The sequence below is a fragment of the Scyliorhinus canicula genome, chromosome 6 (genome assembly GCF_902713615.1).
Source record: "Scyliorhinus canicula chromosome 6, sScyCan1.1, whole genome shotgun sequence".
Taxonomy (NCBI): domain Eukaryota; kingdom Metazoa; phylum Chordata; class Chondrichthyes; order Carcharhiniformes; family Scyliorhinidae; genus Scyliorhinus; species Scyliorhinus canicula.
Window position 1 is genome coordinate 209379729 of NC_052151.1, and position 17563 is coordinate 209397291.

The window sequence follows — 17563 nt, forward strand, 5'->3', positions numbered from 1 at the left end:
GCATGGATAGAAGCAGCAGAGAGTCGGCATAAATGGCTGTTCTGCAGTTTGACATGATTTACCAAGTGGTGTGTCACTGGGATCAATGCTGGGACCCGAGCTGTTCACAATGAATATAAATGATTTGGATAAAGGGGGTGGACGGGATGGTTGCCAAATCTGTGATGACACAAAGATAGGTAGGAAAATAAATTATGAAGAGGACATAAAGGGTTACAGAGACAGATAGGTTAAGCAAATGGGAAAATATCTGGAAATGGAGTATAATGTGGGAAAATGTGAAATTGTTTTGTTAAGCAGGAATAATGAATGGAAGCATATTATCTGAATGGTGAGAGATTGCAGAGCTCTGAGATGTAGAGGGATCTGGTTGCCTTAGTGTTGAAAAAGGCTAGTATGCAGGTCCAGTTAGTAGTTTGTTCCTTATTGTAAGAGAGAACGAATACAAAAGTAGGATTTGGATTTTGTTTATTGTCACATGTACCGAGGTAGTGAAAAGTATTTTTCTGCAAGCATCTCAACAGATCATTAATAATAATAATCACTTATTGTTACAAGTAGGCTTCAATGAAGTTCCTGTGAAAAGTCCTTAGTCGCCACATTCTGGCACCTGTTCGGGGAGGCCAGTACAGAAATTGTACCCGCGCTGCTGGCCTTTTTCTGCATTACAAGCCAGCTGTTTAGCCCACTGTGCTAAATGAGTCCCTAAAGGACATGAAAAGAAAATACATAATAGGGAAACACAAGGTACACAATGTAACTACATAAATACCGGCATCAGGTGAAGCATACAGGGGTGTAGTGGTTAATCAGGTCAGTCCATAAGAGGGTTGTTTAGGAGTCTGTTTGTGCGTGCTCTCAGACTTTTGTATCTCCTGACCGATGGAAGAAGTTGGTTGAGTAAGCCGGGTGGGAGGGGTCTTTGATTAGGCTGCCCGCTTTCCCCAGGCAGCGGGAGGTGTAGATGGAGTCAATGGATGGGAGGCAGGTTCGTGTGATGGACTGGGCTGTCTTCACGACTCTCTGAAGTTTCTTGCGGCTTTGGGCCGAGCAGTTGCCATACCAGGCTGATGCAGCCTGATAGGATGCTCTCTATGGTGCATCTGTAAAAGTTGGTACGGGTTAATGTGGACATGCCGAATTTGCTTAGTTTCCTGAGGCGTTGTTGTGCTTTCTTGGTGGTAGCATCGACGTGGGTGGACCAGGACAAATTTTTGGAGATGTGCGCCCCTAGGAATTTGAAACTGCTAACCATTTCCATCTCGGCCCCGTTGATGCTGACAGGGGTGTGTACAGTACTTTGCTTCCTGAAGTCAATGACCAGCTCTTTAGTTTTGCTGGCATTGTGAGATAGATTGTTGTCGATGCACCACTCCACTAGGTTCTCTATCTCCTCTTGTATTCTGACTCATCGTTATTCGAGAAACGGACCACAATGCTTCTATCGTCAGCAAACTTGTAGATGGAGATGGAACCAAATTGTGCCACTCAGTCGTGTGTGTACAGGGAGTAGAGTAGGGGGCTAAGTACTCAGCCTTGCGGGGCCCCGGTATTGAGGACTATTGTGGAGGAAGTGTTGTTGATTATTCTTACTGATTGTGGTCTGTGGGTCAGAAAGTCGAGGCTCCAGTTGCAGAGTGAAGAGCCAAGTCCAAGGTTTTGGAGCTTTGATATGAGCTTGGCTGGGATTATGGTGTTGAAGGTTATGCTTGTTATACAGAGCACGAGTGAGACCACATCGGGAGTACTGAATACAGTGTGTTCACTTTATTTAAGGAAGGATGTAAATGCGTTGGAAGCAGTTCAGAGGTTTACCAGACAAATGCTCAGTAAGAAGTCTTACAACACCAGGTTAAAGTCCAACAGGTTTGTTTCAAACACGAGCTTTCGGAGCGCAGCTCCTTCCTCAGGTGTTACAACCTGGTGTTGTAAGACTTCTTACTGTGCTCACCCCAGTCCAACGCTGGCATCTCCACATCAAGACAAATGCTTGGAATGGACAGGTTGTCTTATGAGAAAAGGTTGTACAGCTGAGGTTTGTATCCATTGGATTCTGAAGATCAAGAGGTGACTTGACAAAAACATACATCCTGAGGGGTCTTGGCAGCGTGAATGCGGGGAGGATGGGAGAATTTAGAACTGGGGTCACTTAGGTTGCACATTTAAATTGAAGTTGAGGTGAAATGCTTTCTCTCAGGAATCTTTGTAACTCTCACTGAACAGGCAGTGGAATCCGGGCCTTCAAATATTTTGTAAGGCAGGGGTGGGTGGGTTCTTTGTGAACAAGCGGCACGGTAGCACAATGGTTAGCCCTGTTCCTTCATAGCTTCAGAAACACGGGTTCGATTCCCGGCTTGGGTCACTGTCTGTGCGGAGTCTGTACGTTCTCCCTATGTCTGTGTGGGTTTCCTCCGCGTGAACCGGTTTCCTCCCACATGTCCCAAAAGACATGCTGTTAGGTGAATTGGATATTCTGAATTCTCTCTGTGTACCCGAACAGGTGCCGGAGTGTATCAACTACCAGCCTCCCCGAACAGGCGCCGGAATGTGGCGACTAGGGGCTTTTCACAGTAACTTCATTTGAAGCCTACTTGTGACAATAAGCGATTTTCATTTCATTTCAACTAGCGATTTTCATAGCAACTCAATTGCAGTGTTGATGTAAGCCAACTTGTGATGCTAAAAAAGATTATTATTATCGTGGGTAGGCAAGATGCAGATTTGAGGTTACGATCAGATCAGCCATGATTTACTAAATGGTGGAGCAGGCTCAATGGGCCAAGTGGCCTATTTCTTGATGGATTCTTTGTATGGACTGTCAGATAATCAAATACTGAGGGAATACTGCGCTGATGGAGGGTGGGTTGAGGGAGTGTTGAATTGTCTTCGGAGTCACACTAAGGACACACAGCACTGTCCGAGGGACAGTACCGAGTAAGACATGCACTGTTGGGGGGGTAATTACTGAGAGGGCAGTCAGAGCGGAAGTACTAAGGGACAGCAGCACTGTTGGAGGTGCAATACCAAGGAAGTGCTGGACTCAAATGGGTGGTATTGAGGGAGCAAAGGAGTCAAGAGATGCAGTGGTAGAGCTCACTGGTCTCAGTTTACATGTGAAAACTAACGCAGTGTCTTTGGATGATGTTGCTAAGGAGAAGCATGTAGGTGAGAAATAGGAAAAGGTCAAGGATAGATCCTGATGGAACACCAGGAGCCGGAAGGGAAGGTATCGTGAGTGCTTCTCTGGTTATGATCAGATAATTAAGAATGGAACCATGCGAGAGCACTCCCACCCAGCTGGACAAGAGAGGAGAGGCGTTGGAGAGAATGTGCCAAGGATGGAAACATGATTGGAGGGTTCCAGAGATGAACTTCCTGGAAAGATGGAATTTCAAAAGCAACAGCACATTTAATCACTTTAAAGATGAAAGAAAGTTTGGATATTGGTTAATAGTTTGAAAGGGGAGGTTGAGAATTATTGTTTTTAGCACAGAGTTGATGATGGAAGATTTAAAGGAGAAGTCAACCCCTGAAGAGGCAGCGATCTATACTGTTAGGAAACATGGGGATTAAGCTGAAAAGTTGGGTACTTAGCACTTTAGTGGGAATAGGGATCGAGGGAACCAGGAGGTGGATCTCATGGAAAAAGGGAGGCAAAAATCAGGTAATGATAGGCCAGCTAGCTTAACATGTCATTGGGAAAATATGAGTTCATTATGAAGGATGTAATAGCAGAACATTTAGAAATACATAATATAATTAACCAGAGACAGCATGACTTCATGAAGAGGAAATCATGCCTGAAATGTTTCTGAGAATTCTTTGAAGTGGTAATGAACAGGATAGATCAAGGGGAACCAGTAGATGTAATATACTTGCATTTCCAAACTGCATTCGATAAGGTACTGCACAAAAGGCTATTTAATAAGTCTATGCTGTTGGGGTAGAATATTAGCATGGAACTCAGGGTTTCCCAAACTTTGATCTGCAGAACCCCTAGTGACCTCTAAAGTGCACCGGGGAGCCTCAATCATTCTGATCTGTTGAAGCCCTTTTTCCCCCACAGAATATGTGCGAACGAACACAAATCAATGTCAGCAAGTATTTTCTAGCTTCATCCTTTTTTTAAAAAATGCTTTAATTGGGTTTTGTTACACATGGTATAAATATAAATACACAAAATGACCAAGAGTTTTTTTTTACAAAGGATGGGGGGGGGGGGGCATCTGGGTGGTGCCCCTAATGCTATTTACATTTCAGTCAGTTTTATATTATTCATTTGCATGACCTTTGACCTTGGCCGGTTCCTTCTTCCCGCTCTTTTGTCCTCTTTTTGTCTTGCTCTATTTGTTGTGGCCATTGTCTTCCCCTGTGTTGTCTACCCCGTTTGTGTTCCCCTCTCTTTTCTCCCTTCTGGTTCTCCTCTATTGCTTTTTCCACGCCTCCTCCCTCCCCCCTTCTTCCCTGCTACCCCCTACTTCTCTCGCTGGGTTTGGCTACACTTTCATGTTTGCCCGCGTCTTCCCCTCCCCCATCTCTCCTGTTATGTCGTGGCTACCTCTTCCTAGCTCCTGGCTACTTAGTTGCTGGTCACAAACAGGTCCCGGAACAACCAGGTGAATGGCTCCTATATTTTGTGGAAGCCATTTTCTGACCCACGGATGGCGAATTTGATTTTCTCCATTTGGAGATATTCTGATTGGTCGGACAGCCAGTCTGCAGCTTTAGGTGTTGCTGCTGACCGCCAGCTGAGCAGAATTCTATGGCGGGCGATCAGGGAGGCAGAGGCAAAGGCAAGGGCGTCCGCCCTCCTCCCCATGAATAGATCTGGCTGGTCTGATACCCCGAAGATGGTCACCTTCCGCAGAGCAAGGCTCCACCCTCACCACCACCACTTTGGACATTGCCTCGAAGAAGGCTGTCCAGAACCCAGCAAGTCTGGGGCAAGACCAGAGCATGTGGGCATGGTTGGCCGTGCCTTCTTGGCACCGTTCACATCTGTCCTCCTCCTCTGAGAAGAATCTACTCATTCAGGTTCTGGTCAAATAGGCTCGATGTACCACTCTTAGCTGTGTTAGGTTTTTCTAGCATATCCTGGGGGGGAGATTTGTTAGTGCTCTTTGGGGGGCTTGAAACTAATTCAGCAGGGGCATGGGAACCTGGAATGTAGTTTTGGGGTACAGGAGATTGAGAGTATAGAGGTCAGGAGCACAGATTTGACTTCGCAGGAGGGTGCCAGTGTTCAGGTAGGTGGTTTGAAGTGTGTCTATTTCAATGCCAGGAGTATACGAAATAAGGTAGGGGAACTGGCAGCATGGGTTGGTACCTGGGACTTCGATGTTGTGGCCATTTCAGAGACATGGATAGAGCAGGGACAGGAGTGGTTGTTGCAGGTTCCGGGGTTTAGATGTTTTAGTAAGCTCAGAGAAGGGGGCAAAAGAGGGGGAGGTGTGGCGCTGCTAGTCAAGGACAGTATTACGGTGGCGGGAAGGATGCTAGATGGGGACTCTTCTTCCGAGGTAGTATGGGCTGAGGTTAGAAACAGGAAAGGAGAGGTCACCCTGTTGGGAGTTTTCTATAGGCCACCTAATAGTTCTAGGGATGTAGAGGAAAGGATGGCGAAGATGATTCTGGAAAAGAGCGAAAGTAACAGGGTAGTTGTTATGGGAGACTTTAACTTTCCAAATATTGACTGGAAAAGATATAGTTCGAGTACATTAGATGGGTCATTCTTTGTACAATGTGTGCAGGAGGGTTTCCTGACACAATATGTTGACAGGCCAACAAGAGGCGAGGCCACATTGGATTTGGTTTTGGGTAATGAACCAGGCCAGGTGTTAGATCTGGAGGTAGGTGAGCACTTTGGAAACAGTGACCACAATTCGGTGACCTTTACGTTAGTGATGGAAAGGGATAAGTATACCCCGCAGGGCAAGAGTTATAGCTGGGGGAAGGGCAATTATGATGCCATTAGACATGACTTAGGATGTGTAGGTTGGAGAAGTAGGCTGCGAGGGTTGGGCACACTGGATATGTGGAGCTTGTTCAAGGAACAGCAATTGCGTGTTCTTGATAAGTACGTACCAGTCAGGCAGGGAGGAAGGGGTAGAGCGAGGGAACCGTGGTTTACCAAAGAAGTGGAATCTCTTGTTAAGAGGAAGAAGGAGGTCTATGTGAAGATGAGGCGTGAAGTTTCAGTTGGGGCGCTTGATAGTTACAAGGAAGCGAGGAAGGATCTAAAGAGAGAGCTAAGACGAGCAAGGAGGGGACATGAGAAGTCTTTGGCAGGTAGGATCAAGGAAAACCCAAAAGCTTTCTATAGGTATGTCAGGAATAAAAGAATGACTAGGGTAAGAGTAGGGCCAATCAAGGACAGTGGTGGGAAGTTGTGTGTGGAGGCTGAGGAGATAAGCAAGATACTAAATGAATACTTTTCGTCAGTATTCACTCAGGAAAAAGATAATGTTGTGGAGGAGAATGCTGAGACCCAGGCTATTAGAATAGATGGCATGGAGGTGTGTAGGGAAGAAGTGTTGGCAATTCTGGACAAGGTGAAAATAGATAAGTCCCCGGGGCCTGATGGGATTTATCCTAGGATTCTCTGGGAAGCCAGAGAAGTGACTGCTGAGCCTTTGGCTTTGATTTTTATGTCATCATTGGCTACAGGAATAGTGCCAGAGGACTGGAGGATAGCAAATGTGGTCCCTTTGTTCAAGAAGGGGAGTAGAGATAACCCCGGTAACCATAGGCCGGTGAGCCTCACGTCTGTTGTGGGTAAAATCTTGGAGAGGATTATAAGAGATACGATTTATAATCATCTAGATAGGAATAACATGATTAGGGATAGTCAGCGTGGTTTTGTGAAGGGTAGGTCATGCCTCACAAACCTTATTGAGTTCTTTGAGAAGGTGACTGAACAGGTAGACGAGGGTAGAGCAGTTGATGTGGTGTATATGGATTTCAGTAAAGCGTTTGATAAGGTTCCCCACGGTCGGCTATTGCAGAAAATACGGAGGCTGGGGATTGAGGGTGATTTAGAGATGTGAATCAGAAATTGGCTAGTTGAAAGAAGACAGAGGGTGGTGGTTGATGGCAAATGTTCAGAATGGAGTTCAGTTACGAGTGGCGTATCACAAGGATCTGTTCTGGGGCCGTTGCTGTTTGTCATTTTTATAAATGACCTAGAGGAGGGCACAGAAGGTTGGGTGAGTAAATTTGCAGACGACACTAAAGTCGGTGGAGTTGTAGACAGTGTGGAAGGATGTTGCAGGTTACAGAGGGACATAGATAAGCTGCAGAGCTGGGCTGAGAGGTGGCAAATGGAGTTTAATGTAGAGAAGTGTGAGGTGATTCACTTTGGAAAGAATAACAGGAACGCGGAATATTTGGCTAATGGTAAAATTCTTGGCAGTGTGGATGAGCAGAGGGATCTCGGTGTCCATGTACATAGATCCCTGAAAGTTGCCACCCAGGTTGATAGGGTTGTGAAGAAGGCCTATGGTGTGTTGGCCTTTATTGGTAGAGGGATTGAGTTCTGGAGCCATGAGGTCATGTTGCAGCTGTACAAAACTCTGGTACGGCCGCATTTGGAGTATTGCGTACAGTTCTGGTCGCCTCATTATAGGAAGGACGTGGAAGCTTTGGAACGGGTGCAGAGGAGATTTACCAGGATGTTGCCTGGTATAGAGGGAAAATCTTATGAGGAAAGGCTGATGGACTTGAGGTTGTTTTTGTTAGAGAGAAGAAGGTTAAGAGGTGACTTAATAGAGGCATACAAAATGATCAGAGGGTTAGATAGGGTGGACAGTGAGAGCCTTCTCCCGCGGATGGAGGTGGCTAGCACGAGGGGACATAGCCTTAAATTGAGGGGTAATAGATATAGGACAGAGGTCAGAGGTAGGTTTTTTACGCAAAGAGTGGTGAGGCCGTGGAATGCCCTACCTGCAACAGTAGTGAACTCGCCAACATTGAGCGCATTTAAAAGTTTATTGGATAAACATATGGATGATAATGGCATAGTGTAGGTTAGATGGCCTTTAGTTTTTGACTTCCCATGTCGGTGCAACATCGTGGGCCGAAGGGTCTGTACTGCGCTGTATCGTTCTATGTTCTATCTATGCATATATTAGGAATTAGGAAGAAGCACACAGTCACAAATACATTCGCTAGCTACAAAGCCCCCTCATATAAACCCCTGGCGAAGACACCCTCCCATGGCCCCTTAACATTTACCCCTGGAAGTAGTACCCACTGTATGAGTGGGTAATCTAAAACTTCCTATGATTTAAAAATGAAGTCTTACCTTTGGTCATTTTTAACAGGAGTGATGTTGGAAAGTTCAGATTTAGAGTGGGTTGGAACATTAAAATAAGTTTGATCTAGTGGGCTGGGAGGCGGATGACACAACAGAGGCAGTTAATCAAATTGTCACAATCTTAGTGACAAAGTGGTACACAAGTTCTATGCACTTGTTGTTGGGGAGACATGGGAGACGGGTTTGCTGTAGAGGACATAAGCTGGGATTCACCCTCAACAGTGTCATTATTACCTGTAGCAATCAGAGCACTGACTGTGACGCTGATCAGAGCCTGATGTGTGTGGTCAAGCTTCAGCTAAGGAGTTGGGTTATTTATTATGAGGGGAATTGACTACAAAAAGAGGGAAGTTACCTTCACTTGTACAGGGCTGGGTGACACTACATCTGGAGTACTGTGTACAGGATTGGTCTCCTTATTAAAGAAAATACGTAAATGTGTTAGAAGCAGTCCCAAGGTTTACTGGACCAATACCAGGAATGGGCAGGATGTCTTATGAGGAAAGGTTGGCGAGATTAGGTTTGTATCCACTAGAGTTTAGAAGAGTGGGTGGTGAAATGATCAAAATGTTTAAGATCCTTGGGGGGTACTGACAAGGTGAATGTGGAGAGGAGGTTTCCTCTTGTCAGAGAATCTAGAACTAAGGGTCACTGTTAAAAATTAAAGGGTTGCTGATTTAAGACAGAGAAAGGGGAAATAGTTTCCATCAGAGGGTTGAGAGTCTCTGGAACCCCCTTCATCAAAAGGCAGTGGAAGCAGAGTCTTTGAATGTTTTTAAGACAGAGATAGAGAGATTCTTCATTATCAAGGGGGTGAAAGGTTATCAGGAGAAGGCAAGAATGTGGGGTTGAAGTTCCAATCAGACGGGCCATGATCTTATTGAATGGTGGCGCAGGCTCGAGTATCCTACTCCTAATCTGTGTGTTTGTACATAAGAGATTTGGGTTGAAATTAATCCTCAGGAAGATCTAAGTTATGGGCCAGGGCTCCACCTTCCATCAATAACTCTGGAGAATGTCAAAACTTCACATACCTTCGATCAACAACTACCAGCAATTTAGCCCTTGATGCTGAAATCAACCCCAGGTTTGTCAAGACAGCAGGTATCAAGACAAAGTTGATAAGTGGAGTGTGGACCAACAACAACTAACTGAAAATACAAAGCTGTACGTGTACAAGGTTTATATTGCCAGCATCTTCCTTTACAGGAGCGAAGCATAGACCATTTATACTAGCCAAGAAAAGCGGCTGAACAACTTCCGCCTCTGCTATTTCAGACGAGTATTCGGTATCTTCTGACAGTAAAGAATGACAAATATGAGAGAATACGAGGGTGCAGGGTTAGAGTTAGCAGAGCTGTGGGGCCGGGAGGCGGAGTCTGGTGGGGTCGGTCTGGTGGGGCTGGGAGGCGGAGTCTGGTGGGGCCAGGAGGCGGAGTCTGGTGGGGTCGGGAGGCGGAGTCTGGTGACCCTATTGCTGGGCCTCTGATGTCACAATGGGAGATGACACTCACTCAGCTCCAGCTGGAAACTGGGAAACGGCCAATAGGATTTCAATTGGAGCCCGGCCGGTTAAAGGGGACAGACAGGAAATCAGAGAAAAATGTTCAGAGAATCAGAGTGATGATGTCTGTAATTTAACATGATGTCAACACCACACTCAGTCCTCTTCTTATACCCTGGAGTGACTTCAGTCGATTTTCTCCAGTTGAACTGAACCGATTCTTCCACAGCCTGAAAGAAATTTTAGATTGAACAAGATTGAACAACAGTAAAAATAACAGGGATACTGCAATATCTTAATAACAATTACAGACAAATATTTCTCAAAGAAGTGATTGAATCTAATTAATATTTTAATTATTAATTTATTCATTTAATAAAAGCTACTCACTCGATCCGGTCCAGACTGCTACAGTTTATTATGAGTTTTTGCAGCTTAGGGATGGATTGGTCTGTGAAGGAGTTTGACTCCAGGTTCAGCTCTGTCACTGATCGGTTTGTACCAAGAGCAGAGACGAGATCATTGATACACGAGTCTGAGAGACGGGTATCATCCAGTCTGCGGATCAGAAACGAGAAATAATGGGAATGGAGGTAAATCCCAAACTTCTAATTGACATCACTATAAGTCTTACTAACTAATAATGTAGTTTTTATAAGTAACATGAACACTGACACGAAAAGACAGGCAGGCAGATTTATAATTATCTTTCACGATCTGAAGGGAGTTAAGGGTTCATGGGGATGGGGGAGTGGCAGCAGGCAGGAAAACACAGTTTGAAGGCCACAGTCACATCAATCATGATATTACTGATTGGCGAAGCAGATTCGAGGGGTCGAATGGCATTTTCCTCCTCTTGTTTTATGATCACAGTGTTTGTTTTCACATATAAGCTGTCTTGACTCAGCTCCACCTCACCAAACCTGTTGATAAATGATTATTTCACATTCAGTACTGAATGAGCAGAAATGTCATCCAATTAAATATTGAGGAAGTCTTCAACTATTTCATTTTTCAATTCCTGCTCCAAACCCTTTTCCCTGGCTACCGACTCTATTCCTCTCTCTGGAAAATGTCTGAGATTTTGCAAGCCGAGTATCACATTTGATCCAGAGATGAGCTTCTGGCATCATAATGTTGCCATGCAGAGCTGTTTATTTTCATCTCCACAACATAACCAACTTCACTCTGCCTCAGCTTATCTGCTATTGAAATCCTTGCTCATGCTTTAATTATCTCAAGGCTCAATCATTCCCATGCACTCCTTGTTAGTCTCCCACATTCTACCCTCTAAACTAGAGGTCATTCTGAACTCTACTGCTGTGCCTTAAATCACAGCAAGTCCCATTTCCCTTTTACCCCTGTGCTTGCTGACTGACACTGACTCTCAGGAACCTGCCAGTTAACACCCGGAGTAAGCCAAGTCCCTTGAGCCTGCTCCACCATTCAATAGGATCATGACGGGTCTGAGTGTGGCCTCAAGTACACTTTCTTGTCCACCTTCTACATCCTTTAACTCACTTGTCAATTAAGAAATAATCTAACTCAGCCTTAAAATATTCAATGACCCTGTCTCCACGGCTCTCTGGGGAAGAAAATTCAAGACTCTCAATCTCCGAGTAAAAATACTCCTCATTTCCATCTTAAATGGGATTATCTTTATTCTTAAACTGTGTCCTCGTTCATATCTCACCCATTAGGAGAAAATCCTTTAGCATTCACCTCAGTCCACCTGGATCCAATATGTGTTTCAATAAGATTGACCTTTCATTTTTCTGAACTCCAATGAATACAGGCCCAACCCTCCAAATCTATCCTCACAAGATAATACCCTCATCCTGGGAATGTGACTACTGGTCAAACAACCTCTTGACTTTAAAATTCTCATTTATTTTCAAACCCCATCATTGCCTTTCCTCTTTCTCTGTAATCCTGTCCAGTACATGTACCCTCTGGGATATCTGCACTCCTCTAATTCTGACCCACCCCCAATGGTTAATTGCTGCACCATTGGTGGCTTTGTAGACCCATGGCTTCCTCAGTGGAGATCACTGGGTTACCTTTGCTGTATTTCCAAATCCCTGTCTCGCCTCACCTTCCTCACTCAGGCCAGGTAAGAAAGGAACAGTGACGCAGCTCTGGGTCTCCATCAGCAAGGTGTAAATAGAGTACAGGGAAGGAAGACACCCACTCCCTTTAACAGCACGAGCTGCTGTAAAGCAGGTGAGTTTAAATGGACCAGAAGAGGGAGAAGGAAGTTAGTCCATTTGAACCATTGGTGGGTTAACCCTTACCTGGGAGCCTGAGAGAGAGATTCCCCAGCACTTCATTGATTTACTTTCCAAATGCGACACTGGGGAGCCAGGCATTATGGCCCCATGTCTTCCGTCACCTTGGCTCCAAGCTTTGAAACACCCTCAGACATTTACAGCACAGAGAAAGGCACTTCGGCCCATAGCATCTGCGTTGGCCATCAAGCACCGATCTAGTCCACTCCCGTTTTCCAGCACTTGCTCTGTAGCCTCCCTACAGCTCTCCATCTCACTTTCCTTCTTTAAAACCTTCTTTAAAACTGATCTCTTACACCAAGCTTTTGGTCATCTGATGTAATATCTCTTTCTGTGGTTCAGTATCACATTGATCTTATTCTGAAACATCTTCAGAAGTTTCAAGATGTTAATGGTGCTATATTATCAGTTGATGTTGTCCTCTCAACATTACATATTACCATGGAGACCAACATGTCTCACAAAACAATCTCTTGGATGTTTTGGGGAGTCCTTAAATATTTAATTGGAGGACAGTCACTACATCTTTTTGTTGAAGTGATGTTGACTTTGGCAGAAACGTTGGCCAGGCCACAGGAACGAACTCTCCTGCTCTCGAGTGCCACAGTATCATTTACATCCAGTGTCACCACCTAGAGTGGCCACGTCCCGATTTCAAAATGGACACTTGCAAAGAGTAAAGGGAAAATTGGACAGTGCTAAGGAAACAAGCAGCTGCAAGGTTTGCCTGTGGATTGGAGTTTGCAGCTCCCAGACAAAACCGATATTACAAGCCATTAGCAAAGTAATGAGCTATCTCCGGGGACAAAAGAGAAACATTTAAACAATCGGTACCAGGGCAGACTCCCCGGTGCCAGTGGAGACTAAAACAAAGGCAGGCCAACGTTACCTAGGACCCGCTCAGTGATCAAGCAACGACCCCTTTATTGGAGAAATCAATACAAATGATTAGGACATGGTCCAATTAATTGGGGCCAAGTACAGGGCCCGCCCAAAAGGGCGCGAAGCCCCTTTGGGGTATAAAGAGGAGTCCCCAAGGTCAGAGTGCTCTCTTCTTCTTCACCTTGGCTCTCAGCGACAACAGACCCGCCAAGCACTACCCAAGTAAGTCTAAAGTCAACGCAAGCTACGAGATAGACGCTCCTAGCTACTATTCTATACCAGTTCGAAGCCAGCAGTATCAGAACCGGACAACGACCATTGTTCCTCTGACTGAGTGGGCATCCGAAGCTAAGTATAGGCTTTTAGTAGTAGTTTGTAGTTTAGTGAGTAGAGTTTGTGCATGAGTATTAATTGACTGTGTGTGTAAATAATGTGCATTGATTTCAAACTTACTAACTGGTGTATCGAGCCTTTGATCAGTATTCGGTTTTGAACCTTGTATCGAAAAGATACCTGGCGACTCTTGAGCAAACGTAATTAAAGCAGAGCAAATTGAGAGCATAACGAGCAACATTTACTGGCGACATCTGACGGGACCCGACTTAGAAGTGGCCCCACCACTCCGAGAGAACCCAAAATTGAATTAGAGATGCAATTGGAAACAGAAACACCACAAGTGTTTGAGCAATACTGATCAAGACTCCAAGATTCGGAAGTGTGTTAATGCATGCGTACTAACAGGGATACGGTAAACCTGAGAGATTTTGTTGCGTAAAACTGTCAGGGGTTTTGTAGGCCGGAAATTAGAGCAAGCCGTACCCCTGTTTACATCACCGCTTTATCACACCCTGTTCCAAATTCAGTAGAGAACCCAGACATAGGAAAGATGGCAATGAGGCAATGGAACGCCTTATGAATCCACAGGAATTCGAGGTTGTAGCAACCAGTAGAGTAGAACAGTGTCCCGTTTGGGAAGAAGAAATTAGGAAATACCTCAAAGGGAAAGGATGGCCCATTTGGAGTGAATTCTGCCCTAATGAGGAAACAGGTCCCGGGAATATAGGACATACTTGGTGGGAGAACCTGACAGAGATCCACAAGAAGAGCTTGGGAAAAGCTCGCAAGCCGTGTCCTGTCTGGCACAATTGCGAGGCACAGAGGAGGTTGTTCGGAAGCTCCGTAGAGAGATAGAGGAGAGAGATAGAACCAGTAAGGTAGACGTGAGTGAGATAGAGAAGGAGAATAGAGATTTGAGAGAGAAGCTAGCAGCAAAGGAGAGAGGTGGATGATGCCAAGAGGGCACACCAGTCTTGTCTTGCACACTTAAGTAGTTTCCAGACCCAGTATGATAAGGCCTACCAGGACACACAACGTGCGGTCTTGTAAGACAGGAAACTGAGCAGCAGGTGGAAACATTGCAGAAACAGTGCAATGATTTAAAGGCAGCCCTACGAGCACTCCATGCTTCCACAACGGAACAAAGGCAGAGCTCCGTAGACCACGCAAAGTACCGGAAGCAAATTGCAGAATTGCAATCCCTGCTTTCAGTTCAGAATTTCTGGGATGAAGAGGGTGTCGTATGAAGAAAGATTCAACAGATTAGGCCGAAACCCACTGGAGCTCAGAAAAATGAGGGGGGACATTATTGAAACATGCAAGATCCTGGGGTGACTTGATAGGGTGGATACTTGATGAATCTTTGGAACTCCCTTCCCGAAAAGATGGTGGAAGCAGAGTCTTTGAATATGTTTAAGGTAATTTGGATGTTCTGAATTCGCCCTCAATGTACCCGAACAGGGTTAAGCAAGGAGGGGGGGGGGGGGGGGGGGGGGGGTGGTGATGTGTTATTGGAGGTAGGAAGGATGCAGATTTGAGGTTATTATCAGATTAGCCATTATCTTATGAAATGGCGGACCAGGCTCAATGGGTTGAATGGCCTATTCCTTGGTCGTTTACCTAATAATCTTTAGTATTGTCACAAGTAGGCTTACATTAACACTGCAATGAAGTTACTGTGAAAACCCCCTAGTCCCCACATTCCGGTGCCTGTTCGGGTACACTGAGGGAGAATTCAGAATGTCTAATTCACCTAACAGGCATGTCTTTCAGGACTGTGGGAGGAAACCAAAGCACCCGGAGGAAATCCACATAGACGAGGAGAATGTGAAGACTCCGCACAGACAATGACCCAAGCCGGGAATCGAACCTGGGACCCTGGAGCTGTGAAGCAACAGTGCTAACCACTGTGCTACCATGCTGCTACCTGGAGCTGTTTTCGTTTGTGGGGAGACTAAAACTAGGGGACATTGCTTTATACTAAGAGGTCTTCCTTTTAAGACAGATATGAGGAGAATTTATTTCTCCCAAGGTCACTATATGTGGAATTATTCTCTGCAGACAGCAGTAGAAGCTGGGTCATTGAATTTATTCAAGGCAGAGTTAGACAGATCGTTTTTAGACAAGGGAGTCGAGGGTTCTGAAGGGCAGACAGGAACATGGAGCTTAGACCACCAGCAGATCAGCTGTGATCTTCTGAATAGTGGAGCAGGCTCAAAGGGCCAAATGGCCTACTCCTGTTCCAATGTTCTGATGTAAAGTGTCCATCCAAAAGATAACAGCTGTGACCATGCAGCACTCTCTCAATACTGCGCTGGAGTATCAGCCGAGACATTTCTGCTTACGTATCTGGAGTTACACTTCAACCCACAATGTTCTGACTCAGCATCAAGGTCCACAGCTCACACTTCGATTTTGACTGATGGTGTACGCTGCCGGACAGTTATTGAACTCAGAATTCAGCACAGTGAGATTCAGCACAGTGAGATAGCGCACAGTAAGATTCCGCACAGTGAGATAGCGCACAGTAAGATTCCGCACAGTGAGATAGCGCACAGTGAGATTCCGCACAGCGAGATTCCGCACAGCGAGATTCCGCACAGCAAGATTCCGCACAGCAAGATTCCGCACAGTAAGATTCCGCACAGTAAGATGCTCACCGCAGTTTCTGTATTTTCCAGTCCTGATCTTTCAGAGCTTCAGACAGGTGCTTCACTCCTGCGTCACACACTTTATTATGACCCAGGTCCAACTCTATCAGTGACTCGTTTGTACTGAGAGCAGAGGCAAGATGCTGGATACTCAAAGCTGAGAAACCAGTATCACACAGCCTGTGGACAAGAGAAATAAATATAAAATGGAGAGATATACTAAATGATGTACTTAGCAATATAAAGCTTACTGATGATACAGTATGCATTTAGGGCTGAATTTTGAAACACCCACAGTAATGGGATCAGAGAGGGTAGGACCCCAAATTTCTGTTACCTGTCAGCGTGCCGATTTACCATTACGCTCCATTGTCAGGCCATTCTGGATGCAGCTAAGTTAGAGGAGGTGACGGCTACGTGTCTACAAATGGCAAGTAGCCAATGAAACCTCTAGAAGTGAACATTAAGGTTCTTCTCCTGCTGCTGACTGGCACAATGGCAGCTAGGGTCTCTTTTTTCTTTTTAAACTTTGGAAAATTTCAGAGGGCAGCTTTTTCTCTCCTACGTGCATCACAAGTTCACACCTCTGATCGTGAGGCTGATCCGTCAGCACTGGAAAGTGATCAATTGGAGCTCAATTGTTTGACCATCATCATTAATACATTGGGGCTCTAAGACACACCCACTTAATTGGTAGCCACTTCAAACAGTTTTTCCTGTCCCACAACCAGAAGTTCAATATTTCCAACCTGGAATTCAGTCCCGTGTTGGGATAAGGATCCTGGAAGGAAAATCTAGCTCTAAAAAGTGTTATTAGTAAAAGAAATATTAAACACAATTTATACTGTTATGAGGCACATGGAGATTGTAACATTCAGGTACAGGATGTTCCACGACCTGTTAGTTTCTTGCCAGTAAAAAGGGCTTGTATTGTTGGGATACATCACCGAATCAGTTTAAATACCACCACTTCATTGGTAGTCAGTTTGGGTGAGTCAATCTGTTAGTCAAGAAATGTCCCAGTGTAAGGGATAAAGATAATCGGCGGGATTCTGTAACCCCTCGCCGGGTCGGAGAATCGGCGGGGCCGGCGTCAATCCCGCCCCCGCCGTGTCCCGAATTCTCCGACCGGCAAAAGGTCTGTGTGGCGCCAATCCCGCCGCCCGCCTCAGAGAATGGCGGGGGCCGGCGGGAGGCTATGGGTCCCGGTGCTGCCCGTATTCTCCCGGTCGGAATCCTGCCGACGTGACCATGGGTCACTTCGACGTAAATCAAGACAGGTATTTAACGGCGTCAATCAGTGCTGATGGTTGACGCCGTTCAGCGCGGACGTAGGTGTGGGGTGGCTGCAGGAGAGACGGAGTGGCCGCAGTCTGTGGGTGGGGGGTTGGTGAGGGTGAGAGCCGTAAGAGTGCGAGTGCCAGGAAGGGGTGGCGAGAGCGAGTGCTGGGGGGGGGGGGGGGGGGGGGGGGGGGGGGGGGGGGGGGGGGGGGGGGGGGGGGGGGGGGGGGGGGGGGGGGGGGGGGGGGGGGGGGGGGGGGGGGGGGGGGGGGGGGGGGGGGGGGGGGGGGGGGGGGGGGGGGGGGGG

At 46.1% G+C, this 17563-nt stretch overlaps 2 protein-coding genes across 2 annotated transcripts in view; one reads left to right on the forward strand and one right to left on the reverse strand.

Annotated features, from left to right (window-relative positions):
* Positions 1–8085: 8085 nt before the first annotated feature.
* On the reverse strand, positions 8086–16342 carry LOC119967851 (NACHT, LRR and PYD domains-containing protein 12-like). The gene is made up of 4 exons (XM_038800898.1): positions 16313–16342; positions 15985–16155; positions 10209–10376; positions 8086–10048 (listed from the first exon to the last, which is right to left on the reverse strand). Exons 1-4 carry the CDS (start codon positions 16333–16335, stop codon positions 9952–9954), a joined length of 459 nt encoding a protein of 152 aa, XP_038656826.1. The 5' UTR covers positions 16336–16342; the 3' UTR covers positions 8086–9951.
* An 884-nt stretch (positions 16343–17226) lies between these two features.
* LOC119968003 (NACHT, LRR and PYD domains-containing protein 3-like) overlaps positions 17227–17563 on the forward strand; it is an 18381-nt gene continuing 18044 nt past the window's right edge. Inside the window, exon 1 of the mRNA XM_038801104.1 lies at positions 17227–17255. Coding sequence (XP_038657032.1) covers positions 17227–17255 — 29 coding nt within the window. The remainder of the gene's footprint in view (positions 17256–17563) is intronic.

Excerpts from the sequence above, each read along its gene's own strand:
- LOC119967851 (XM_038800898.1), bottom strand. The coding sequence starts at position 16,335 with ATGGTAAATCGGCACGCTGACAG. Across the intron at positions 10,377-15,984 it reads TGGAAAATACAGAAACTGCG|ACTGGATGATACCCGTCTCT; the intron begins GTGAGCATCTTA and ends TCTGATCCGCAG. Across the intron at positions 10,049-10,208 it reads AGCAGTCTGGACCGGATCGA|GCTGTGGAAGAATCGGTTCA; the intron begins GTGAGTAGCTTT and ends AATTTCTTTCAG.